Source organism: Ovis aries, chromosome 5 (assembly GCF_016772045.2).
Source record: "Ovis aries strain OAR_USU_Benz2616 breed Rambouillet chromosome 5, ARS-UI_Ramb_v3.0, whole genome shotgun sequence".
Classification (NCBI taxonomy): Eukaryota; Metazoa; Chordata; class Mammalia; order Artiodactyla; family Bovidae; genus Ovis; species Ovis aries.
The window spans coordinates 22,874,248-22,900,337 of record NC_056058.1 but is presented as its reverse complement, the minus strand read 5'-3'; the positions used below and the strand labels follow the sequence as shown (position 1 = coordinate 22,900,337).

Sequence of the window (26,090 nt, the reverse complement as noted above, 5' to 3'; positions counted from 1 at the left end):
ATCTAGTCAAAGCTATGGTTTTTCCAGTGGTCATGTATGGATGTGAGAGTTGGACTGTGAAGAAAGCTGAGCGCCGAAGAATTGATGCTTTAGAACTGTAGTGTTGGAGAAGACTCTCAAGAGTCCCTTGGACTCCAAGGAGATCCAACCAGTTCATCCTAAAAGAGATCAGTCCAGGATGTTCATTGAAAGGACTGATGTTGAAGCTGAAACTCCAATACTTTGGCCACCTCATGCGAAGTGTTGACTCATTGGAAAAGACTCTGATGCTGGGAGGGATTGGGGGCAGGAGGAGAAGGGGACGACAGAGGATGAGATGGCTGGATGGCATCACCGACTCAATGGACATGAGTTTGAGTGAACTCTGGGAGTTTTGATGGACAGGGAGTCCTGACATGCTGAGATTCATGGGGTCGCAAAGAGTCAGACACGACTGAGCGGCTGAACTGAACTGAACTGATGAATGGACATATATAGGACCAATTGTATCCACTAACGACTCAACACATATGCCCCCTCTTTGGAGCCTGGAGGGGCCCTCTTATCCTGAGGAAGAAGGAAGACTAATTAACATTTCTCTAGGCTATGAAATCCTTCCTTTATGCATGGGCCCAACAAAATTATATTGTAATGTTAGTTGACAAACATGGGCTTTCGTCCTGCCTCCATAAAGGAACTTCCACACATTGCTTGGACTGTTTACTGCCCTGTCGTTTTATAAAAACCATGTCAATACTTCCAAAACTCTAAGAAAAGGACAAAAGTTAGAATGTAAGGGGTTTACTTATAAAGACTTTAAATATACTCCTATTTATTGAGATAGATGTCCAGCTAAATCAGGAAAATTAATGTTTGTGGCCAATGAACATCATTATTGATTGGGGACCCTATGGTATGTGGGTATCTAACTTCTCAGATGATATTAACAACACTATGTGTGACTATGCTACTCAAGTAGCATAGAAGTTTACTAACATTACAGTGGAGCATTACCCTGACAAAGGACTTCTTGGGGGGCTTGATGGTGGAATGCCTCCCCCCTCGTCATTGAATCATCCTCAATAAACAAATTGGGCCTAACAATGGGACATCTGGAACTTGCTGCAAGCACCGAAGAACTTGGGACTTGGACTGGATATCTCACAGGGACCAATTGTAGACATAGAAACTATTTCTTTCATTATAATCAATCATATTTCATACAACCTTGTGTTCCCCTTCCTTTTGTCCTAGCTATAGGAAGTTTACAATTCAATAAGATTTGACATTCTGTAACTTGTATAAGACAGTTAGAACTGGACATGGAACAACAGACTGGCTCCAAATAGGAAAAGGAGTACGTCAAGGCTGTATATTGTCACCCTGCTCATTTAACTTATATGCAGAGTACATCATGAGAAATGCTGGGCTGGAAGAAGCACAAGCTGGAATCAAGATTGCCAGGAGAAATATCAATAACCTCAGATATGCAGATGATACCACATTTATGGCAGAAAGTGAAGAGGAACTATAAAGCCTCTTGATGAAAGTGAAAGTGGAGAGTGAAAATGTTGGCTTAAAGCTCAACATTCAGAAACCTAACATCATGGCATCTGGTCCCATCACTTCATGGGAAATAGATCGGGAAACAGTGGAAACAGTGTCAGACTTTATTTTTGGGCTCCAAAATCACTGCAGATGGTGACTGCAGCCATGAAATTAAAAGACACTTACTCCTTGGAAGAAGTTATGACCAACCTGGGTAGCATATTCAAAAGCAGAGACATTACTTTGCCAACAAAGGTCTGTCTAGTCAAGGCTATGGTTTTTCCAGTGGTCATGTATGGATGTGAGAGTTGGACTGTGAAGAAAGCTGAGCGCCGAAGAAATGATGGTTTTGAACTGTGGTGTTGGAGAAGACTCTTGAGAGTCTGAACTGAACTTGTATAAATTGCAAATTATATACTTAACTCTTCTGTTTCCTTAAGAAATGATTCCCTTTTTGATTCTTCGATCTCGACATAATCCATGGTTACCAGTAAATCTCCAGCGGCCCTGGGAAGAAGGTCTCATGGTTAGACTTGCTTCCCGGTTAGTTACTAAATTGCTCCGGTGATCTAAACGATTCACTGGATGGCTGATTTTTTGGCATTTTTGGATTAATGACTATTTGCACCACTGCTGCCGTCACTGGCACTGCTTTACAAACCTCAATTCAAACAGATAATTTTATCCAAAATTGGACTTAAGAGGCTCATACTATGTGGGCCACTCAGGCTCAGATAGTTGAGGATATTCAAGATGAAATACAGGAACTAAAAACAGCCATCAGATGGATTGGAGATCAATTAATAGATGTACAAAATCAGATGATACTAAAATATGATTAAAATTCTACTCAATTTTGTGTTACTCCTGTTCAATTCAATAATAGTGCCTATAACTGGGAACAAATCAAATTTCATTTACTAAACATACATGATAATGCCTCTCTGAATGTATAATTATTACAAAAAGAAATCTTTGAAACCTTTTCTAAAAATCTGCCCTCTTCCACTAATTTGAAAACTTTAGCTGAACAACTAGCTTATCAATTATCTGGGCTAGACCCACACAGATGGTTTCAAAGCATTACTCACAGCATTGGGTCTAGAACTGAAATTTTGGTGATTGTGTTGACAATTATATTTGTCATTTACTGTTGTCTTCAAAAATTGTTAAATCTAAACAAACTCAAATGGTCAAACCCTTTTTACAAATATTATAAATAAATAAGGGGGAATTGTCAGGGAATGTTTAACAGGAGGATTCCTACATGCTGTTTCTTATAAACTCTCTGTTCCTTATCAGTTCCTATTCCAAGAACAAGTAGAGCTGTACACAGCTCTCAGGACTGAGATCATGAGAAATGGTATCTGCGTGGATTCCTTTCAGTAACTCCCTTCAGTGAATCTTTTCAGTGTCAGCAACCTTGTATGTATTGGACTATCCATATTGTGGCTATTGATAAAATTTCATCCTGTGTAATAGCTGAGTAATCATCTTACTAATGATATATAAGCCTGCATTTCTGCTAATAAAATACTTTTGCTCCATCAGAGCTTGGGTCCCCGTGTCTTTTTCTTTCTTTCTCTCTCTCTCTCTCCCTTCCTCCGTCTCTCTCTTTCACTTTCTTATCATTGACTCCAGACCACCAGGTTCCGGTCCATTAAAGGACCCCAACAAAATAGTTTTATGTAAAATAAAAGAAAAATTTATATTTGATAGGCATGAAACACTTTGTTAATAGCGTTATAAAACAGAACCAAAAGCTTTTCAATATATAACATGAACTAACTTGTATGTATGTGAACTAACTTGTATAATATGAAAATGTTATACATTGTCTCTGATATTTCCAGTTCAATGAAAGTCATTAGTAACTGCTTTTGCACTTCCTAAATACTTTCATACCTTGATGGTGAGCATGCCATGGAAATTGGCAATATCTGGAAAAATCACAGAAACGTTTACACTTTCACTCAGCAATCTCATTTCTAGGAAGCTATCCCAAAGTTACACTGGCAAAAGTATATACTATGTACACAGACTCATTAACTGTAACAATATTTGTAATGGCAAAAGATTAAAAAACAAGTCTATCAGTAGAGAGTGAGTTGAGCAGGTTATGATAATAGCACACAGTGGAGTACATGCAAGCACACAAAAGAATAAGGATTTCTAAATAATGATAGCTTATAACCACAGGGATTATTAGGTGAAGGAAGCAAAGTGGAGATAAGTGTATACAGTGTATACAGATACCTTTAATCATCAGTAGTGATGTGCTATTTCAGGGCAACTAGATATGTTTATCTTGATGAACTACAACATAAAGTATATAGCATCACCTAACATTGTCCCATCACTTCATGGGAAATAGATGGGGAAACAGTGGAAACAGTGTCAGACTTTATTTTTGGGGGCTCCAAAATCACTGCAGATGTTGACTGCAGCCATGAAATTAAAAGACGCTTACTCCTTGGAAGAAAAGTTATGACCAATCTAGATAGCATATTCAAAAGCAGAGACATTACTTTGCCAACAAAGGTCCGTCTAGTCAAGGCTATGGTTTTTCCTGTGGTCATGTATGGATGTGAGAGTTGGACTGTGAAGAAGGCTGAGCGCTGAAGAATTGATGCTTTTGAACTGTGGTGTTGGAGAAGACTCTTGAGAGTCCCTTGGACTGCAAGAAGATCCAACCAGTCCATCCTAAAGGAGATCAGTCCTGGGTGTTCTTTGGAAGGAATGATGCTAAAGCTGAAACTCCAGTACTTTGGCCACCTCACGTGAAGAGTTGACTCATTGGAAAAGACTCTGAGGCTGGGAGGGAAAGGGGGCAGGAGGAGAAGGGGACGACAGAGGATGAGATGGCTGGATGGCATCACCGACTCGATGGATGTGAGTCTGAGTGAACTCCGGGAGTTGTGATGGATGGGCAGGGCTGGCGTGCTGCGATTCATGGGGTCGCAAAGAGTCGGACATGACTGAGTGACTGAACTGAACTGAACATTGTTATGTCATAACATATTATGTTATGTTATAGGTGATGCTGTATAGGCAGTCTCAGCCAAAAATATTTAACCTGAATCCCATCAGGTCCTTAAATCTAGTTGTCAGCTTATTTTAAATACAGGGGACAAAGAACATGTTAAAGGAGATATGGGGAAGCATCATACCAGTGCAGAAGTTAGGACACTCTGCGAGACCACTGGCCTGTTGTCTTTAACCAGGAAATGTCCTGGGCAAAGATACAGAGGTTTATGATGAGGTCTATTCAGATTAAAAGAGAACTTGGAGCTTGAGTTGGTTCTAGTTTAGACCAACTAACTCTAAAAGACATTTTGGAAGGAATTAAATATGGACTAAGTATTAGATGGCACTAAAGAACTGTCATGTATGGATGTTAGAGTTGGACTGTGAAGAAGGCTGAGCACTGAAGAATTGATGCTTTTGAACTGTGGTGTTGGAGAAGACTCTTGAGAGTCCCTTGGACTGCAAGGAGATCCAACCAGTCCATTCTGAAGGAGATCAGTCCTGGATGTTCATTGGAAGGACTGATGCTAAAGCTGAAAATCCAGTCCTTTGGCCACTTCATGCAAAGAGTTGACTCATTGGAAAAGACTCTGATGCTGGGAGGAATTGGGGGCAGGAGGAGAAGGGGACAACAGAGGATGAGATGGCTAGATGGCATCACTGACTCGATGGACATGAGTTTGAGCGAACTCCGGGAGTTGGTGATGGACAGGGAGGCCTGGTGTGCTGCGATTCACAGGGTCGCAAAGAGTCGGACACGACTGAGCGACTGAACTGAACTGAACTGAAGGAATTGTTAATTTTATCTCATGTAATTATGGTACGGTAATTAGGTAGACAAACATCCTTTTATCAGATATGCAGGCGCCCAGAAGTATTTATGGTAGAAATAGTCTATGTCATCTGTAATTTAAATATTTCAGGAGAAGAAAAAAAAAAAAACGGTTGAAACTAAATCAGCAGAAGGTTAACAGTTATGAAACCCAGGTGATAAGTATGGGGGCAGAGGGCAGGCAGGTGGCCTTGTGAAATCAAGTCCCCCTAAACTGAGCTCCCCTGCTGAGTTTGTGATTAATGTCTCAATCAAAAATGTTATTCTCTTTCTTGCTCTCCCCCCTGTTCCTCTCAGGATTGAGGAGTAGCAAAGAAAAGGGAAGACTGAAAAGCAGGACTCTGCAGGGCCTTCCTGGGTACAAAAGCCCCTCCATATCCTCCATTTCTTGTTTGTAGAAAAAGGCTTTGGTCTCCTAGGCCTTCCCCAAGTTCTGAGGAGTAGACTCAAGTAATTACAAATTAGAAAGTTGAGGGAATGCAGAAACAAAGAAAAGCACTTAAGCAAGAAAAATATGATAGCTTAAAAAATAGTTCAGCAATAAGAGTCCTATTTCCTCCGGAAGGGATATGTATAACAATCTGATACATATATTTGAGTTTCTGCCAAAACTGATGCCTTGCCGCCCAAATAGAGGATGGGAACTACCATACTGACCACAAGCAGTAGATGCCAGACTGACTGGAACAAGGTTAATTGAAATTCCCAAAATATTACCCTGTTACCTCACTGCCAACAATCAGAGGAAAACCCATGAGCTGATCAGATACCCTACAACCTTCCCCCTTAAGTTTGACTTTAAAAACCCTTCCCTTAAAGTCATCAAGGAGTTTGGGGCTTTTGAGCTTGTTCTTGCTTGGCTCCCTGCAATACATACTGAAATTTGTTTTCACCACAACCAGGTGTCCTTAGATTGGCTTTGCTACGTGTTGGGCGAGCCAAACCAAGTTTGGTTTGGAAACAATTTTTTTTTTTTCGCATTATTTCTCTTTTTCTATCTTGATGTATATTTGAAAATTTTCATTTAATAAAAGGCTAAAGAGTGAAGCTTAAACGAAGAAACACCCACTAGATGACTTCCCTGGTCCCCTCTCTCCTCCTCTTGGTGGCTGGGGATGGGCAAGAGCTGAAGTGGCTGCCTTGCTTTTTTCATGGAAGGCACTCCCTGAAGTCTGTGGAGTCATGTCAGCTCTGGATAACACAGCTACCCAGGGAGAAATCATTACTATAATTAAGCCATTGGGGAACGTCTTAAAAATTTTAGATGTTATAAATTTGCAGATGTGTCAAGAAATTAGATCTACGCTCTGAACCTCAGAAGTCCTACTCACCCCTCCCTCACCTGCCAGACTAAACCTCAGGCTTTATCAGACATACAAAAAATTAGGGTCCTTGAATAACTCACTGCAATATTCAGAACATTGTTAGTTCCTAATAAAAGTTGCCCAAGAGTTACTTTGATTTATCTCACTAATGATCAAATAACCTGCCTCAATAAAGGTTCAGTTCAGTTCAGTTGCTCAGTCGTGTCCGACTTTGCAACCGCATGAACCACAGCACACCAGGCCTCCCTGTCCATCCCCAACTCCCGAGTCCACCCAAACCATGTCCATTGATGCCATCCAACCATCTCATCCTCTGTCGTCCCCTTCTCCTCTTGCCCTCAATCTCTCCCAGTATCAGAGTCTTTTCAAATGAGTCAGCTCTTCACATCAGGTGGCCAAAGTACTGGAGTTTCAGCTTCAACATCAGTCCTTCCAATGAATACCCAGGACTGATCTCCTTTAGGATGGACTGGTTGGATCTCCTTGCAGTCCAAGGGACTCTCAAGAGTCTTCTCCAACACCACAGTTCAAAAGCATCAATTCTTCAGTGCTCAGCCTTCTTCACAGTCCAACTCTCACATCCATACATGACCACTGGAAAAACCATAGCTTTGACTAGACAGACCTTTGTTGGCAAAGTAATGTCTCTACTTTTTAATATGCTGTCTATGTTGGTCATAACTTTTCTTCCAAGGAGTAAGCGTCTTTTAATTTCATGGCTGCAATCACCATCTGCAATGATTTTGGAGCCCAGGAAAATAAAGTCTGACACTGTTTCCACTGTTTCCCCATCTATTTGCCATGAAGTGATGGGACTAGAAGCCATGATCTTCATTTTCTGAATGTTGAGCTTTAAGCCAACTTTTTCACTCTCCTCTTTCACTTTCATCAAGAGGCTCTTTAGTTCTTCTTCACTTTCTGCCATAAGGGAGGTATCATCTGCATATCTGAGGTTACTGATATTTCTCCCGGAAATCTTGATTCCAGCTTGTGCTTCCTCCAGCCCAGCGTTTCTCATGATGTACTCTGCATATAAGTTAAATAAGCAGGGTGACAATATACAGCCTTGATGTACTCCTTTTCCTATTTGGAACCAGTCAATAAAGGTGGTTTATATTAAAATAGAAATGAGGCTACACTGAGGACTCAGAATCAGTGATAAAACACTATACAAGTGTTTTATCTTTTCCAAATAGTGTATTTCACCAACACTGAGGAAGTTATCATAAACAGAAGTATTTGGGCATATGCAAACTCTTTTTAAAAATCATGAATAAAATACGAGTGTAAAGTGTCTTCCTGGCAGAATTCTGACTGGCAAGAGTTTCTTGGCATAGTTTGTAGTCTGTAGCAGAAATGATAATTAAATATTTAGTTTATTTCAGAATTGTTCCCCAGACTATTATTATCGAATCGCTTGTTTCCTACTATAAAAATTTTATACTTCAGGAAGTGTTTAGTGTATCTAAGACATATGATAAAGTTAATGCTGCCCAACTCTCTAACAACAAGCCTCATCATCTTTAACGTTGAGTTCACTTCATGTATCCTTGTGAGGAATAATTGTGGGCAATAATTGTTCATTAATACAAACAAAGAGATTGCAAGCTTCCCATTAAAAAAAAATAATAAACTCTGATCAGAGAGTAAAACACTAATTAAAACTTGAGCAAAAGTCTGTTCTTTAACAGAATTTTAAAGGGAATAAATCTTACACTCAGCATTTCTCACCCTCCTTTCAGCATCTTTCTTCCTCACACATTCTATTCCATCCCCACCCTTTCCCCATGTGCCAGCTGCAGTGTAGGAACTCATTGCTTCTTGGCATGGTGCAAATACCTGCTGTGGTATTTTGGTGCCAACGTAGCATCATCTGGTGCCTTTCTAAGCTTCTGCCTTTCCCCCCATACTTCCCATATTTTAAAATGTGACTGCTGTACAGTTTCATCAGAAAACATGAACACAAGTAATTGATCTGCACAAAGTCAAAATTTTTAGCTTACATTGGTAAAACCCTATGGGCGTCAAGATGAGTCATGGCTCATCATATGAAGCTTTGTTCAGTTTTACTTTGATCTACTCACTGAACAATTCATCTTCAACATACTAAGGCTACAGAGGTGGATAGGAGTGGATTAGAGAGGAAAGCAAATCAGAAATGAGAGAGGGGTAGAGTAGAGCATATTTAGACTGAAAATAAGCAGAATTTTTCTTCTACATAGATTTGTATTTAGTCACAATAATTATTTTCAAATTACATTAAAAAATACTTTTGTTTTTATATTTCCTGAAGGGGAACCTGAGAAATATTGCATTGTTCTTAAATGTTAACAGAAATGTCTAGACTATGTGTATGTGTTTATTTCTCTTTATTTTAATTAAATGACAAGCTTAATTATAATTACTGTTACTGCCTTTCCCCCATTATTAATGTAATACTTAACATTTATAATTAATGATTATATCTATTTTTACTTAGCTGTCTTTGACACTATTTGAAAGTGAATCAACATCCCTGGAAAAAATGAAAACAGATTCACAGGCTGATGTAGAAATACAAGATGATCACTGATTCCTTCTTTTGTGGTGAGATTTCAGGCATGGAATTGGCTCTGGCCAATATAAATTTTGGCAACATATATTTTAAGTTTTGCTAATAAATCAAACTGTCTTACATTTATGGTGCCAAATATTTTCTCAACTCACATACATCAGTAGTTACTAAAAATTTTGTTCCATGCCCTGTGATCATGTTAGGAGATCCATAATATGAAAAATCAGTGTAACACATGAGTTTTTCATGAAGTTAATTTGATTTATTCTCAAAGACTGTCTTTTATTATAATGGTATTCCTTTTCTTCTTTTTAATACTGAAGTAAATTCTTCTGTTTATGAAACAATGGTCACAGTAGATGATAATTGTTTTAATGTGAGCTTCATGTTTTTAATTTTACATATTAAAAATATGGGACACCTATGTTTCTGTACTCATTTTCCACTAGAGAAAGACAGATTTTACTTGTATTGGAATTCAAAAGTCTGAGACCAAGTGCTACATATTCTATTCTCTGCTTCAATTATTGTTTTCTAGGAGGTGTCTGATTCAAACTAGAGCTAGGAAAGAAAAGCATAGCATGTCAAAGATGCTTTTCAAGTTGTAAACTAACTTCTCAGTTGTAAACTACTGGATACTAATACTTTTCTTCAAATGGAAAGGTGTTTCTGAATTGAAAAGAGTAGTGTTTCTGAATAAATTCAGAAAGGATTTTCTTGATCTACACAAAAGAGTTTTAAGATCCTCTCATTCTTTTAAGCTCTTCACTATGACTTCAAAGTAATCATTTTCAGATTAATAAACCAAAGTCTGCCTTGGAGTTATAGTTTTTCATTTATTAGGAAATCTGAGGTTATCTAGAACCCAGCTGGAGAACATGATTGAAGAAGGAAAAGCTGACAAAGTGAGGCAGTGCTTAGTTATTTCAATATGTGCAATTAACCTTTTATACACACTTCTTAAAGGCAGAGCGCTGGAATAGTGGTATCTGCAAGGAAAAAAATACATAATTAAGTACCCTTCAGTTTATCTTCAGTAAAATTTCACCGTTGTATAAAATTTATTGTTATTTTTAATTACCTGTTGCCTCTCCACTTTGCCCTCCCCCCTTTTAGAATCTTTAGTTTGATGTTCTGATCGTTTTTAAATGATCTCACTGGAAAAAAATCATTTTATCCTTTTTTTTTTTTTATAATGTGGTTGTGAATATGGACTTAAGCTCGCACCTCAAACAGTACTTTGGAAAATTTTGTAAAAAGCACTATCAAGGCACTCTAAGGATTGAACTTTAGTATAAATGTCAATACCAACCTACTAATACAAGTTTTCAAAACTACTTTTTGTATAACCGCAAACTCACTTTGTGATGTTTTATGAACAAAGAGTTCAAATATTCCTGCATCTGTCCAATTCATAAATATCTTTTTCGTCGCCTGTTTGCCTGTTCCCTGCCTATCCTCCCATCCCCGCCGCCCCCTCTCGCCCCCCCCCTGCTGGCAGCTTTAGTTTTTCTTGTCTTTAATTCTTCCCCTCGCCTCTGTAGCCTCTAGTTTAATTTCCTTTATTGACCATTTATGGAATGAATGAACTCCCCGACCGGGTCCCAGGAGCCTGGCTGCCCTCTGCCCCATGCTGTGCGGCTGTATCTCCTGGGACTCGGGTCGCTGCACACCAGCCAGCGGAGGACGGGCGGAGGAAGCTGCTGCATCGACCGCGGTCCAAGCAGGGTTGGCCCGGCGCCTGGTGGCAGACGGGAGGCGAGCCCCTTCGCTGGGGCTCGGAGGAGAGATACCTCAGCTCAAGAACCTAGCAGGGGACCTGCGATCCGCGTAGAAGGCAGCTTTTCCCAGCGGGCGCGGCCGTCACCTGGGAGTAGCGCGGAGACCCATCTCGCCCGAGGGGATCCCAGGGGGCGCTGGGCTGCTACTCGGGGCACAGCCGAGGCGGCGCTGCGGGCCCGGAGATCCCACAAGACCTGGGGACACCCTGGACGGAGGCGTGGCCCCGACACCGCGCGCGGTTCTGCAAGATCGAGGCGGGAAGCCGCTGTGTATCTCAGTCTTCGCCACCTCAGCTTCTCTCGACTCGAATTCAGCCTCCAAGTTGCAGGCACCGGAGAGCATCTGCCCCCGAGGGTGGTGGGGTATTCTCAGTTGCTTGAGAGGCACCGGGGACTGATCCAACCAGCCCGGAGAGAACTGGTAGGTGCCTCAAAACTCCGCAGGGCGCGGGCCGCCGTCGGGGTTCAGAAGTCAATGTGTGCTGTGCTGCATTCCTCGATCCACCCCGGAGGCCTCTGAGCTTATCTCACACTCGAACTGCTCACCCGCCAGGTGTCCTAGGCCTTATCCCCAGCATTCTTTGGAGCACCTTCTGTGCAGAAGACTTTTAACTCAGTTTCGCAAGAATTCTTCTCCCTCCCATAAAGGTTGGGGCGAACTGCGGGTGCTAGCCTTGCACACTGCTGACTGGTGGTCTCGGCAGAGAGGTGCCCCCGGGAGAGAACAATGGCAGAACCGGGATCTGGGCTGCCTTCTGGTCTTGCGGCCCCCAGGTTCCTGCCGTGGCTAACAGGACTAGTAGCTGGAATGGCCTTCCTGAGCTTCTTGCAGAAACTCCTGTACCCTTACTTCTGGAGTGACCTCTGGTACCTGCTGAAGGTGGTTCGCTGTGGACTTTGGACAGGGAAGCACAGACAGAAAGGGGAGCTAGTCACTGTCCTGGATAAATTCCTGATCCAGGCCAAGAAGCGGCCGCAGAAACCTTTCATCATCTACGAGGGAGACATCTACACCTATGAGGATGTGGACAGGAGAAGTAATAAAGTGGCCCATGTCTTCCTGAACCATTCCCCGCTGAAAAGGGGCGATACTGTGGCTTTGCTGATGAGCAACGAACCGGATTTCATTCACGTGTGGTTTGGCCTGGCCAAGCTGGGCTGCGTGGTGGCCTTCCTCAACTCCAACGTTCGATCGGTCTCCCTCCTGCATTGCATCCGCAGCTGTGAGCCCAGGGTCCTCGTGGTGGGTGCAGGTAAAGTGTGGGAAATGAGCTGCTTGAGCAGAATGGCAGCCCTGCCTCCTGTCCCACCCCCACCCGCCTCATTTTTTTTTGTTAGAACCAATTAGCAACTAGTATCCTGGGTATGTGATGAAGTATGGATGTTAAGGGTACAAGTGGTTTAATTTCCCCTTCTCTCACTTCAATCACTGTTGTAGATGACTAATTATCAGGACAGCTTCTGAAGAGCTTTACTGAAATCTCAGACTTTTCTGAAATCTTATTATTTTAGCAAAGGGACAGGATGAGTCTAAGGGGCACGTTTTACTGTTCTTGCTACCTTCAGTGAGTACAAGAACACAGAGAGAGCTTGGCAAATTCTAAATTTTGTCAGATCTGACAAAATTATCTGATGTGAAGGAAGACGATCCTGTTTCATTGTTGAATACCTTCTGCCTCTAATAGTAGCACTATGGAGGTTGACTGCCTTTGCAGAAGAAACATGCTTAATTAGAAGTGCATGAATTCTTGTCTTTACGTCTGCTCTTATTCTGCACTGCCTGCAAGCTAGGATTTGCCTGGCAAAGTTGGACTTCCACCTCCCAGCCAGTGGCAAGGTCTTGGCAGACTCTCAGTCTCTTTCTCCCCCGTCTCCTTACCCCACCGGTGCATCATTTATTTTTCTTTCAGTAAGTGCTGACCTTCTTCCCCTCCCCTTGGATTTAGGCTTTGGGTATGTGTACTGACAGTGAACTATAAAGAAAAGGTTTTGGTTGAGTGCCTGACTAATGAAGAACCTAGGATGATAAGTTGCATAACAGGGGAAGCGAAGTATGAAAATTGATAACTTATTTGATGTAATCTAAGTGGTCTATGCATATGTTTCTTTCATGAGGGTAGGAAGGTAGAGGATCCTGGCAAAGACCTTAGTGAAAATATTTAAGTATTTTAGGTTAATAGATACACTCTGACACCTCATATGGACTTCTCAGATGACGCTAGTGATAAAGAACCGGCCTGCAAGTGCAGGAGACATGAGAGACATGGGTTCGATCCCTGGGTCAGAAAGATCCCCTGCAGGAGGGCATGGCAACTCACTGCAGTATTCTTGCCTAGAGAACCCCATGGACAGAAGAGCCTGGTGGGCTATAGTCATATAGAATCTTTAGATTCACAGAGAAATATGGGGGGAGGGGATCTATATTTATATACCAGTGATTTATAAAGTATAATACTTTGTGTGTACCCTTTCTTATATAATAATTGTATAGCACATGAAAATGAGTTAGCCAATATATAGTGTAAAAAAAAAAAAAAGGTTATTTATTCAAGGCTTTCACGTTTGCTTGTTTCATTTGTCCTTCCAGCTCAATTTGTGACTAGATGAAGAAGCAAAATGTTTGTTCTTTTTAAAGGCATTTTATTTTAAATATAGCAGTGTGTACATGTCAATCCAGACTCCCAAATGTGTCTTATTACTCTTAAGGACTAATTTTATCTTAAATTACTGGGGCGGAGAAACCAGAAATCCTCTTTTTTTTTTTTTTTTTTTTAATTCAACAGTCATATCCTCCGAGATTGAAATTCAACTCTTCACCTTGGAAATTTTCTTTGAACTGTAGCAGTAAGCAGAATAAAGGAGTCACACTAGGTCCCATAACACGGTGAAGCAGTGTTTACCTCTCGTGCCATGGGCAGTGACAATATGAATACAGCAGGGAAAACTATCACAGTTCATCTTTGGATATATTCTGACATTTTAGTTGCTCATTCTAATTTAGATTGCAGTTTCTGGAGCCACTCTAAACCTTAAATTGTGCAAAGAGATTAGTAAAGCCATAAATTCTCTTCAGAAGAGCAAACTAGAAGGGCCACAATATCTCTGAAAAGATTTCTGTGGCTATGATGTTGAAGTCAACCTGAGAAACATCCCATATCCTGTCTCCTGAGGGACTCCTCCTGAAGTGTGTAGGGCTGTTTAACTCTCAGAGTTTTCAGACTTTGGTGTTGACTGAGCTGTTGCCCAATTAGGACCAATTAATTTTGCAGTTTTACTTGTGCCAGCTTTTGCTTTGCCAATAACTAATAGCATTGTTTCCTTGTCTTTGTTTTTACCATTACCAGACAAGTTTTGTATATGAAAGCCACATTGGCATGCTGGAATTCTAAGCCAAACATGTTTAATTACTTTGCTCAGTAAGTAGGTACCTGGAGAATTCAACCTTAAGTCCTAGTAACAGTTCTTTATTAGCGCACCTCCAAAATATATAAATAGCATATGTTTCTTTCAAAGATGGGACAGTTCCCTTTTAATTAACTGCTAGTTTTGTTTTGTTTTATAAGACAGCATGGTTTCCATCGCAGTCACTTTTCTGTATTTGAAGCTCTTACCCTGAAAACTGTATTTTTGGCATCCTGAGTCTAATCCATGAGCCATATATACATACAATTTTTAGAACTTTGCATTTCAGAGTTCTTAAATTCTCACTGGATGTTTCTAATGGAGATGTGCTATTAAATCCTTATATCTGCAGCAAGAGTGTATTAAAGCGGAAACAACAGACAGTGGTTTAGATAAGCTGGACAGCCCCAGGTCTCACTTCTGATCTGCCTCTTCTTAATTGTGTGATTGAAAAACAAGGTCCTCAGCTGCTTGGAGTGATACTTTGCTTTGCTGTGAATTGGTGATAATACCATCTCCTTCACAATGTAGTTCTGAGGATTAAATGGCAAAGTTTTGGTGAAATGACTAGCTGAGGCAGTAGTGCATACAAAGTAAATCCTTGGTGAATCAAAATAATTGCTATTATCATTGTAAAGTCATTGGAGTCTTTTACTAAAGGATTTCACTTGAATTTTGATGCCACTTTCTAATTTGGTATTAGCTACAAAAAAAGACTAGTAACTCGTCTGTTTGGTCCAGGACGTTTAACACTTTGCTATGTTTTAGCAAAATTCATAAGTTATGTAAAACCAGTGTCAAACACGTTTTATAGGCAGGCCAGATAATGTCCATGGTGGTCCATGGTGATAGATGACATTACAATCATGACAGTTGCCTGATAGTTCTGTCTCCAGAATAAGAATAAACCTTATTTTTGCTCTAGTGGTTGCTAACAAAGATGTCAATGTTGCCATTTACTCAAGGTTGACTATGTAAAAAGTGCACCCAGTACCTTTTGAAAGGCAAGTGCACAGCTATAGTTTAGAAACTGAGAGGGAAAGAAGTTCACCTAGGGTCTAGGGTGACACAGCTTAGTAGGTGCAGAACAGACTCAAAACCTCGTCTCTGATCTAAGACTCTGCTGTATTATACATTATAGCCCAGTGGTTTCTGGGGCTGTTAATCCCCTTTTGCTATAACCATGAAAAAATTGCATTCCAGTTATATAAATATAGTAAAATTAAAAGCTGCCAGTGTTAAGACATCAGGTTTTTCATGCTCCTATCACTAGAAAAAATGTAAATGCTTATAAAACTATTAGTCCTTTTTCTCAGTCTGAAGACTCAAAAATAAATAGTTGCAAAGAAGTATTACTGTATTTGTGTAGTTTGATTTAGAAGCTGTACCAAGTGGCATCCCAACTTTCTTTGGAAAATTTCAGCACTTACTGAATATTAAATCATCTTAGATCAAACCTAGTCCTTCCCCGCCAATATTTCAACTCTGATTTTGCCAACAATACCTGCAGCCAATATTATCATCTACCTATATAGGCTTTCCTCTTTACTCAGAACAAACATGAAATGTTGAGGTATTTGTATGTAGTATTTAAAAGTTTATATAATTATATCCTTTGACATATTTAGCAATAATAACTGTCTTCCTTTTTAAAGCACTATGTAAGTAATAAGGTGTTTTTAGACACATTGTCTTTTGTCATCTTCACCACAGCCATAGTCTGGTTCTAAAGAGGAGGGAAGCATGGATTGGAGTGGGCAAGTACTTTGCTCAAGCTCGTGCATTTAGGAAAGGCAGTGTGGGAACGGGAGCCTGGATTTTCTGATGTTGAGCACACCTTTGTCTTTGTCCTCATTTCTGCTCTTGCCCACTTCCTCATCTCCATCTTTTCCCTTTCTCTTCCCTTCCCTCCAGGCCCCTCCGTCTGCCCTGCTGCTTTCCCGCAGTTCTCTCTGTCAGCTTCCATCTGGTCACCTACTTGGTTTCAGTATTTTCCCCACCAATCCTCTTGCCTCTGGCACTGTGTGCCATGGCTCTCTCAGTGACTTAGTGGAAAGGCAAAGATGTGTTTGCCAGATCACGTAGAGGTACTTGTGCAACTTGGAGGACATGGCCAAGAGCTCAGATGTAAGCTCTTTGAGCTGAGGAAGTTTGTTCTGTTTGTTGTTAAATTCTTGGAATTTAGTGTAAAAGAGATGCTCAATAAGTAATTACTGCTTGGATGAATGAATAGGTGATTGACCTAATGAAAAACTGTAAGGTACACAAGGGGCATTCAGTAACTCTTTACTTACTTGCCTGTTTTTGCCCAGGAATTGTCCCTGTGCTGTTCTTCTGATAGTTGATTTTGGCAGTAGATATATCAGTGAGTTACTGGTTATTTTATATCAGTGTTGCTAAATGTTAGAATCATGACTCCCTGAAAGTCAAAAGCATTTTAAGCTTTGTAGTCTTTAGTTTCTAGACTTAGTATCCCCAAAATTTCAGATTTACTTGCATTTTTGTATTTTCTGGGCTCAGCAGTAAAGAATCTGCCTGCAGTGTAGGAGACGTAGGAGATATGCGTTCGATCCCTGGGTTGGGAAGATTCCCTGGAGAATGGCATGGCAACCCACTCCGGTATTCTTGCCAGGAAAATCCCATGGACAGAGGAGCCTGGTGGGCTACGGTTCATGGGGTTGCAAAGAGTCGGACACGGCTGAAGCGACCGAGCATGCATGCATTCATGCCTGCGTGTACTTTGCACTCTCTCCTTTCTCAGTGTATCACATATTAAATCATTATAATTATAAGTAAATAACTGAAAAGTATATATTAATATTACCCTGGCCCTTTTTACTTTAGATTCAATAGTATGTTGTGTCTCAACCTTCTGGGAAGGGTTTTGTTTCTTTTCACAAGAAATACGCTCTTATGTCGGTTCTCTAAACTTACAGTAATGCGTGCAGCGTTGTCCTGTCTGTTTTCATGATCTGACGCATTCACACTCTGCAGGGGCAAATGTTCCAGTTAACAATCAAACCATTGTAATTCTCCAAATGACTTTCAGCCATAAAGACATCTGCTTTTCAAAGACCAAGAGGAATAGTTAGAGGAAAAAATAAAAACCCTGTAAGTTCTATAGAAAGGAAGATGTATTCAGATAGGTATGTGGCTCATGTGAACCTGTATTATTTTATCCATGTACTGTGCTAGCCTCGACATATCTATTTTCATTTTCAAGGCATTTCTATACTTTTATGTAGAGTAGAATGAATGGCCGTTTTGCCTTTTTTTTTTTTTTTCCTCCCATTTTAGACTCAGCTAGGTCAAGGAATAACTCCATTCTGAAAAAAAAATGTGTATATATATATATAACTAATTTTGATTGTTCATGATTTACTAGTTGGAAAAGGTAGTATTCTAAGGATGATGATTTTCTTCACTGATCATGAGGATACCGACCCTAGAGTTCTTATATACAGTTTATGTTGAACACATGTTTGCTATAAGGGAATGAAACTTGAATACTGACAGGAGCAAAAACAATTTAAACAGGGACTGTGCCTCCTCAGAGAAGTCGCAAGGCCAAACTGGAAAAACACACATCTGAGTAATAATTATTTATTGGAAATAGAGTGTGTTGAAATAACAACAAATGAAGTATTCTACATTTTACTTTCTTGCACAATTTTGCCTATAATAAATATACTGTCTGTGCCCTAAAAGATGTGGGGACAGCTGAAAATGAAACCCAGAAACCCATTTACAAACTTGTGTGTACCCATTCAGAGCAGTTAATAAAATTGCTTCAGGGAGGAATATGTTATCATGAATGAAATAATTATGTACTTCCTAAGGCTATTATTATCAGTAAACTATTGTTTGTAAAAATAACTGACACATTGTTGATGATGAGATTAGTGTCTGGCCTGATAAGAACTGTTGTTATCTACATCATGATATATATTGCTTTAGGATTGCTTACTTAAGCATCAGTTTCCTTAGGCACCATAACTTGCCCAGGTGTTTTGTGAGAAACCCATTAAGCTGTTGTTAAGCACCAAATTGGTAGTTAAGAGCATGCGATGAGATCTACAATTTCAATTTGGTTTCTGTGTAAATATTGCTTTGCAGTATGGAAACCTCACGTTAACCCTGTATAGTTGAATTTCATATTAGTTTTAGTAATGCATAGAAGTTTATTTTTTAATATAAATTTATTTATTTTAATTGGAGGCTAATTACTTTACAATATTGTATTTGTTTTGCCATACATTGACATGAATCCACCATGGGTGCACATGTGTTCCCCATCATGAAGCCCCCTCCCAGCTCCCTCCCCATCCCATTCCTCTGGGTCATCAGAGTGCCCCAGCCCGGAGCATCCTGTATCATGCATCGAATCTGGACTGGCGATTCATTTCACATATGATAGTATACATGTTTCAATGCCATTCTCCTAAATCATCCCACCCTCTCCCTCTCCCCCAGAGTCCAAAAGACTGTTCTATACATCTGTGTCTCTTTTGCTATCTTGCGTACAGGGTTATCGTTACCATCTTTTAAAATTCCACATATATGCATTAGTATACTGTATTGGTGTTTTTCTTTCTGGCTTACTTCACTCTGTATAATAGAGTCCAGTTTCATCCACCTCATTAGAACTGATTCAAATGTATTCTTTTTAATGGCTGAGTAGAAGGCACTGGCAACCCACTCCAGTACTCTTGCCTGGAAAATCCCATGGACAGAGAAGCCTGGTAGGCTGCAGTCCATGGGGTCGCTAAGAGTTGGACACGACTGAGTGACTTCACTTTCACTTTTCACTTTCATGCATTAGAGAAGGAAATGACAACCCACTCCAGTGTTCTTGCCTGGAGACTCCCAGGGATGGGGGAGCCTGATGGGCTGCCGTCTCTGGGGTCACACAAAGTCGGACATGACTGATGTGACTTAGCAGCAGCAGCAGCAGCAGCAATACTCCATTGTGTATATGTACCACAGCTTTCTTATCCATTCATCTGCTGATGGACATCTAGGTTGCTTCCATGTCCTGGCTATTGTAAACAGTGCTGCAATGAACACTGGGGTACACGTGTGTCTTCCAATTCTGATTTCCTCGGTGTATATGCCCAGCAGTGCAATTGCTGGGTCGTATGGCAGTTATATTTCCAGTTTTTTAAGGAGTCTCCACACTGTTCTCCATAGTGGCTGTACTAGTTTGCATTCCCACCAACAGAGTAAGAGGGTTCCCTCTTCTCCACACCCTCTCCAGCATTTATTCCTGGTAGACTTTAGGACGCAGCCATTCTGACTGGCGTGAAATGGTACCTCATTGTGGTTTTGATTTGAATTTCTCTGATAATGAGTGATGTTGAGCATCTTTTCATGTGTTTGTTAGCTATCTGTATGTCTTCTTCGGAGAAATGTCTGTTTAGGTCTTTGGCCCATTTTTTGATTGGGTCACTTATTTTTCTAGAATTGAGCTGCAGGAGTTGCTTTTGTGTTTTTGAGATCAGTTGTTTGTCAGTTGCTTCGTTTGCTATTATTTTCTCCCGTTCTGAAGGCTGTCTTTTCACCTTGCTTATAGCTTCCTTTGCTGTGCAGAAGCTTTTAATTAGGTCCCACTTGTTTATTTTTGCTTTTATTTCCAGTATTCTGGGACATGGGTCATAGAGGATCCTTCTGTGATTTATGTCAGAGAGTGTTTTGCCTATGTTCTCCTCTAGGGGTTTTATAGTTTCTGGTCTTACATTTAGATCTTTGATCCATTTTGAGTTTATTTTTGTGTATGGTGTTAGAAAGTGTTCTAGTTTCATTCTTTTACAAGTGGTTGACCAGTTTTCCCAGCACCACTTGTTAAAGAAATTGTCTTTTCTCTATTGTATATTCTTGCCTCCTTTGTCAAGGTGTCCATAGGTGTGTGGGTTTATCTCTGGGCTTTCTATTTTGTTCCAGTGATCTATATTTCTGTCTTTGTGCCAGTACTATACTGTCTTGATGACTGTGGCTTTGTACTAGAGCCTGAAGCCAGGCAGGTTGATTCTTCCAGTTCCATTCTTCTTTCTCAAGATTGCTTTGGCTATTTGAGGTTTTTTGTATTTCCATACAAATTGTGAAATTATTTGTTCTAGCTCTGTGAAAAATACCGTTGGTAGCTTAATAGGGATTGCATTGAATCTATAGATTGCTTTGGGTAGTATACTCATTTTCACTATATTTATTCTTCTGATCCATGAACATGGAATATTTCTCCATCTATTAGTGTCCCCTTTGGTTTCTTTCACCAGTGTTTTATAGTTTTCTATATATATGTCTTTGTTTCTTTAAATAGATATATTCCTAAGTATTTTATTCTTTTGGTTGCAATGGTGAATGGAATTGTTTCCTTAATTTCTCTTTCTATTTTCTCATTATTAGTGTATAGGAATGCAGGGATTTCTGTATGTTGATTTTATATCCTGTGACTTTACTATATTCATTGATTAGCTCTAGTAATTTTCTGGTGGAGTCTTTAAGGTTTTCTATGTAGAGGATCATGTCATCTGCTAACAGTGAGAGTTTTACTTCTTCTTTTCCAATTTGGATTCCTTTTATGTCTTTTTATGCTCTGATTGTTGTGGCCAATACTTCCAAAACTATGTTGTACAGTAGTGGTGAGAATGGGCACCCTTGTCTTGTTCCTGACTTTAGGGGAAATGCTTTCAATTTTTCACTATTGAGGATAATGTTTGCTGTGGGTTTGTCATATATAGCTTTCATTATGTTGAGGTATGTTCCTTCTAGTCCTGCTTTCTGGGTTTTTATCATAAATGGATGTTTAATTTTGTCAAAGTCTTTCTCTGCATCTATTAAGATAATCATATGGTTTTTATTTTTCAGTTTGTTAGTGTGGTGTATTACATTGATTGATTTGTGGATATTGAAGAATCCTTGCATCCCTGGGAGAAAGCCCACTTGGTCATGATGTATGATCTTTTTAATGTGTTGTTGGATTCTGTTTGCTAGAATTTTGTTAAGGATTTTTGCATCTATGTTCATCAGTGATATTGGCCTCTAGTTTTCTTTTTTGTGTGGCATCTTTGTCAGGTTTTAGTATTAAGGTGATGGTGTCCTCATAGAATGACTTTGGAATTTTACCTTCCTCTGCAGTTTTCTGGAAGAGTTTGAGTAGGATAGGTGTTAGCTCTTCTCTAAATTTTTGGTAGAATTCAGCTGTGAAGCCATCTGGTCCTGGGCTAAAAGTTTAAAGTTAAATGTTCGCCAGTGTTTTAAGAGCTATGAGCAACTACCTTTGAAAATATCAGTTTGTTTTATGTAGAATAAAATAATTTATGGAGTCAGAAACGGCAACCAACTCTAGTATTCTTGCCTGGGAAATCCTGGCGGGCTATAGTCCACAGTGTTGCAGAATCGGACATGACTGAGCGACTGAGCACAGCACAAGATAATTTTAAAATAATGTCTGTAAGTCAGGCAGAGAAACACAAATATCATATGGTATCACTTATATGTGCAATCTAAAAAGTGCTTCAAATAGATTCAAATGGACTTATTTACAAAACAGAAACAAACTCAGAGACATAGAAAACAAACTTACAGTTACCAAAGGGGAAAGGAGGGAAGGGATATATTAGGACAGTACTATATATAAAGCAGTTAATCAGCAAAGTCCTGCTGTATAGCATAGGAAACTGCATTCAATACCTTATAATAAGCTATAATGAAAAAGAATATATATGTATGTATGACTGAATCATTTACTGTACATCAAAAACTAACACAGCAATGTAAATCAACTATACCTCAATTTTAAAAAAAGTTTTTAATGCAGAATGAATAGCATAATTCACACTAATGGTATATTCAAGGGATATATTACATTTTTACTCACTGATTTCATAGTCTCAGAAATGTGAATGAAACATAGCAATGGTATAGAAACAAGAAATTAATTTGTACAAACAGTGGTAAATGTTTATAAGCAGAGATCATTATTTACCTCTTTTTATGCTTGCAAACCCACGTAAACCAGTGCATGCGAGAAACAGTGTGTATTTCTTGGAAGAATCTATTGCTTTGAAAAGAGAGATTCAGTCTTTTCCTGTGTTGTAGACTTTGTTAAATCTCATAGAATTTTCATCTGTCTCAATTTCTTATGGTAATTTACTGTTACTACCTGTACCTACAGTGGAGCCCATGAGTTGCATTCCATACCCAGCGCCTATGGTTGTGTGCCAGGCACAGCTGGTGAAAGGGTAGAGTAGGACAGCCATTATTCTTTTGAGGTACTTACAGTTCTGTGGCTTTCAGTGGTAGGACACTTCACTAAGAGTAAATCTTCACGAAACACAGCCAAGTTTCATGAAGTATTTAAACAAAAGCTATTTTGGGGGGCAGGAATAAATATGTAAAATTTACTTTCAAAGTGACACTAAAACTTGCCATTTTATCAAGAAAGCCTGACAGTGACAAGTAAATAATGATCCTTTATCCCCTACAAGATGTTTCAAATTTCTATCTCAATTTTCACTCTCCTCATCCATACTTCCTACCACTATTAAAGAAATAACTTGTTTAGATAAAATTCTGTTTGTTATTTCTAAATGTCTCAGCTAAGTCAATTTCATTATAATGTATGAAGGAGATTAAATTGTATCTCCTCTGATTCCTAGATATCCACTCACTTCCTTTTTCTTATAAAGGTCATCACTCTTAGTAAATACTATGATTTTTCTAGAGTCTACGGTTCCAACAAAGATTTTGATCCACAGTTAATCATATTGAAACTTTCTTGGCACCTATTTTGCCAATTTAGACACACATATTATTAAGAACATGTAAAATTTATCTTGTTGATTTACAGTTCCACATGACAGATTTGAAGTTAAGGGAATGAAATGGGTCAGTTTAGACTTGTACTTATATATTCAAAATGCCAGAGAGAATCATTTAAGCAAAATCTAGTGCCAAAAATTAAGAAAAAATACAAAGTCCAGATCATTTGCTTGTCTCGTTTTTTCATTTATTTATGACTCATCCTTCCCCCAGTATTCCTTATGATTTTTTCACTTCTCCTTCTTATCTAAGCAATCTGTATACAGCAATATGCTGTGTATGCTCAGTAGAAAAAGATTTTTCTCTGGAATCTGACATCTTATTTTATTTGGATTTGTTAAAAAAATAAAAATTAATTCAAAAAATTTTAATCGCCAGTTTGCCTCCCCAATCCTAACATATCAACTCCTTACCATTTTTCTGGGTTTCCTTAGTTTTCTTATGAGTTTCCCAGTCCTATTTGACATCTTTCTCTTGCTGCTCCTTTGTAATCAATCTGGATTATAGATTTTGAGGGAGTAAATCATGAGTATTTTTTTCAAATGTTTTGTATTTATAGTAGAACTGAGTCAGGGCTGACAGATGGCTGTTTGAAAGAACCAGACACTGCTTTACATTTCTAGAAGTATGTTTAATGCAACACCCTGAATTTAACTTTAAAATAAAATATATCAAGTGATTATTTTTTAATTCTTGTTAAAAAATTATTTTAAAAAAGTACTTAAATGGACAGGTCTATAATTATGTGGACTTTACCATTCTGACCAGGGTATATTTTACATTTAGTTGTATTTTTTTATCACTGGCTTCATTTATGAGGTAATATATAGATTTTAGAGTTAGTTAGACTTAGGTTAGACTAGCAGTTCTATTCACTAACATGTGACCTTGGTTGAGTTAGCTTCCCAGGGCTGCTGTAATAGAATACAAACTGGGTAAGCTTAAAATACAAAAACTCATTCCCTTTCAGATATGGGGACTAAAAGTACACAATCAAAGTGTCTGCAGGCCCATGTCCCCTCTGAAGGGTCTAAGAAAAAAAATCTTCCCTATCCTCTTCATAACTTCTGGTGGTTGCTGGTGACCTTAAGCATTCCTCACATTAACTCCAAAAGTGAAAGTGAAGTCGCTCAGTCGTGTCCAACTCTTTGCCACCCCATAGACTGTAGCCTACCAGGCTCCTCCATCCATGGGATTTTCCAGGCAAAAGTACGGGAGTGGGTTGCCATTTCCTACTCCAAAAGGCCACTGCTTAATGTCCCTGTGGATGTTAACATAGATTTTAAAATAAATAATGTAGCACTCAGAAATCCCTTTTATCTCAAAAAGTATGATGTGTTGTAGGACTGTGAAATAAAACTGCAGCACCCATGTAGAACATGAAAGTGAACATGGTTAAAGATCCATGTTAAAGGAAGGGAGCGTTACATTTTAAAAGAATTTAAAGAATATCAAGGACTGTTTGTCTGTCTAATCTAGTGAGAAAAAAAAAAAAAAAGATGCCTCACTTTCTTATACATAATCCAGGAATGATGATGCTCTGCTTCTTTTGTGTCCCATAGAGTGCCAGGTACCCTCACACTAAATATTTCCTTCTCAAGGATTTGTACCCACCTTGCAGCTCCCTCCTTTTCTACCAGTATTGTCCTCCTAGAGAGATGACAGTTTCTCCTACATTGAAGAGCAGATTAAAAAGGTCTAGTCAATCTCCCAGAATACCTCAACACAGTCTCCCCTACACAATCACTCTTTGGTTATCTGTACAATAGATGATTCCTGAGATGAGTATCCCTTTGCCTTTCTCAAGCCTGGATTTCAACCCAGACCCTTGATATTGTGAAAATGCCTAAGCTCTTCAGGCCTGAGGACACCCGCGTTTGCAGATTTCTACTCTTTTGACTTCTTTTTTGCTTGATGCTGGTTCTAATGAGGCCTTGGATCCCACTGCTACTGTGCACTGTGAGTCCTGCCACCTTTTCTGAAAAGCATTCTTTTCCTTCTTTTGCTTTCAAAGACCTTTTACCTTTAATAATTCTGATCCAGAGGAAAGAGCATCTCTAAATCTCCTTCTTTAACTTTTCACTCTGAAATGGCATCTAAGGCAGACTCTTGTGAATCCGTAATCTGGAATCTTGTGCTTCCAGAGAAGTCAGATGTTTCTCTTGGATTGTTGCATTACAGTGGAGCTGAGCAGTGACAGACAGATGGTTTTTTAGAATAATGAGATACTGAGTTGTATTTCAGAAAGAATGTTCAGGGCAGTGTCCAGAATTTAAATTTAAGGCAAATTACAGAAACAGAGTTTTATTTAAAAATTGGGGGGAAAAAAAACACATCCAGATCCCTGGATAATGGGATCTCCAAATTTCAGTTTGAATTGGGTTTTTTGCATTGATGAAATTAGGTAATAACTAGATTTTCCTCTAAGTTGGTCATGTTGAAACAGAATCATAAAATGGCTAGGATGTTACTTATCCAATGTGAAAAGGAAGTTGGCATTGTATTTGCATTTCATCCCTGTTCCAACAGGCAAAAGAACGCACAAGGTGAGTGGTTTGAGATTTATGTCTTATTTACTTTTTCCTAATCCTTTGGTTTTTAGATTTTCTAGAAACTATAGAAGACATTCTTCCAAGCCTCCCGGAAGGTATCAGCGTTTGGGCAATGAAAGACTCTGTCCCACAAGGCATAACTTCACTCAAAGAAAAACTGAGCACAGCAACTGATTGTCGGGTGCCACGCAGCCACCATGCTATCTCAAACACCAAGTCTCCTTATCTTTATATTTTTACTTCTGGAACAACAGGTATGAGCCATTTGTT

The 26,090-nt window shown here is 39.3% G+C and overlaps 1 protein-coding gene across 1 annotated transcript in view; it reads left to right on the top strand.

Moving 5' to 3' along the window:
- The first annotated feature begins 11,280 nt into the window (after nt 1-11,280).
- The window catches only part of SLC27A6 (solute carrier family 27 member 6), a 72,329-nt gene continuing 57,519 nt past the window's right edge, over nt 11,281-26,090 (top strand). Inside the window, exons 1-2 of the mRNA XM_004008652.5 lie at nt 11,281-12,299; nt 25,871-26,074. Of these exons, the coding sequence (XP_004008701.1) occupies nt 11,774-12,299; nt 25,871-26,074 (730 nt within the window). The 5' untranslated portion in view covers nt 11,281-11,773. The remainder of the gene's footprint in view (nt 12,300-25,870; nt 26,075-26,090) is intronic.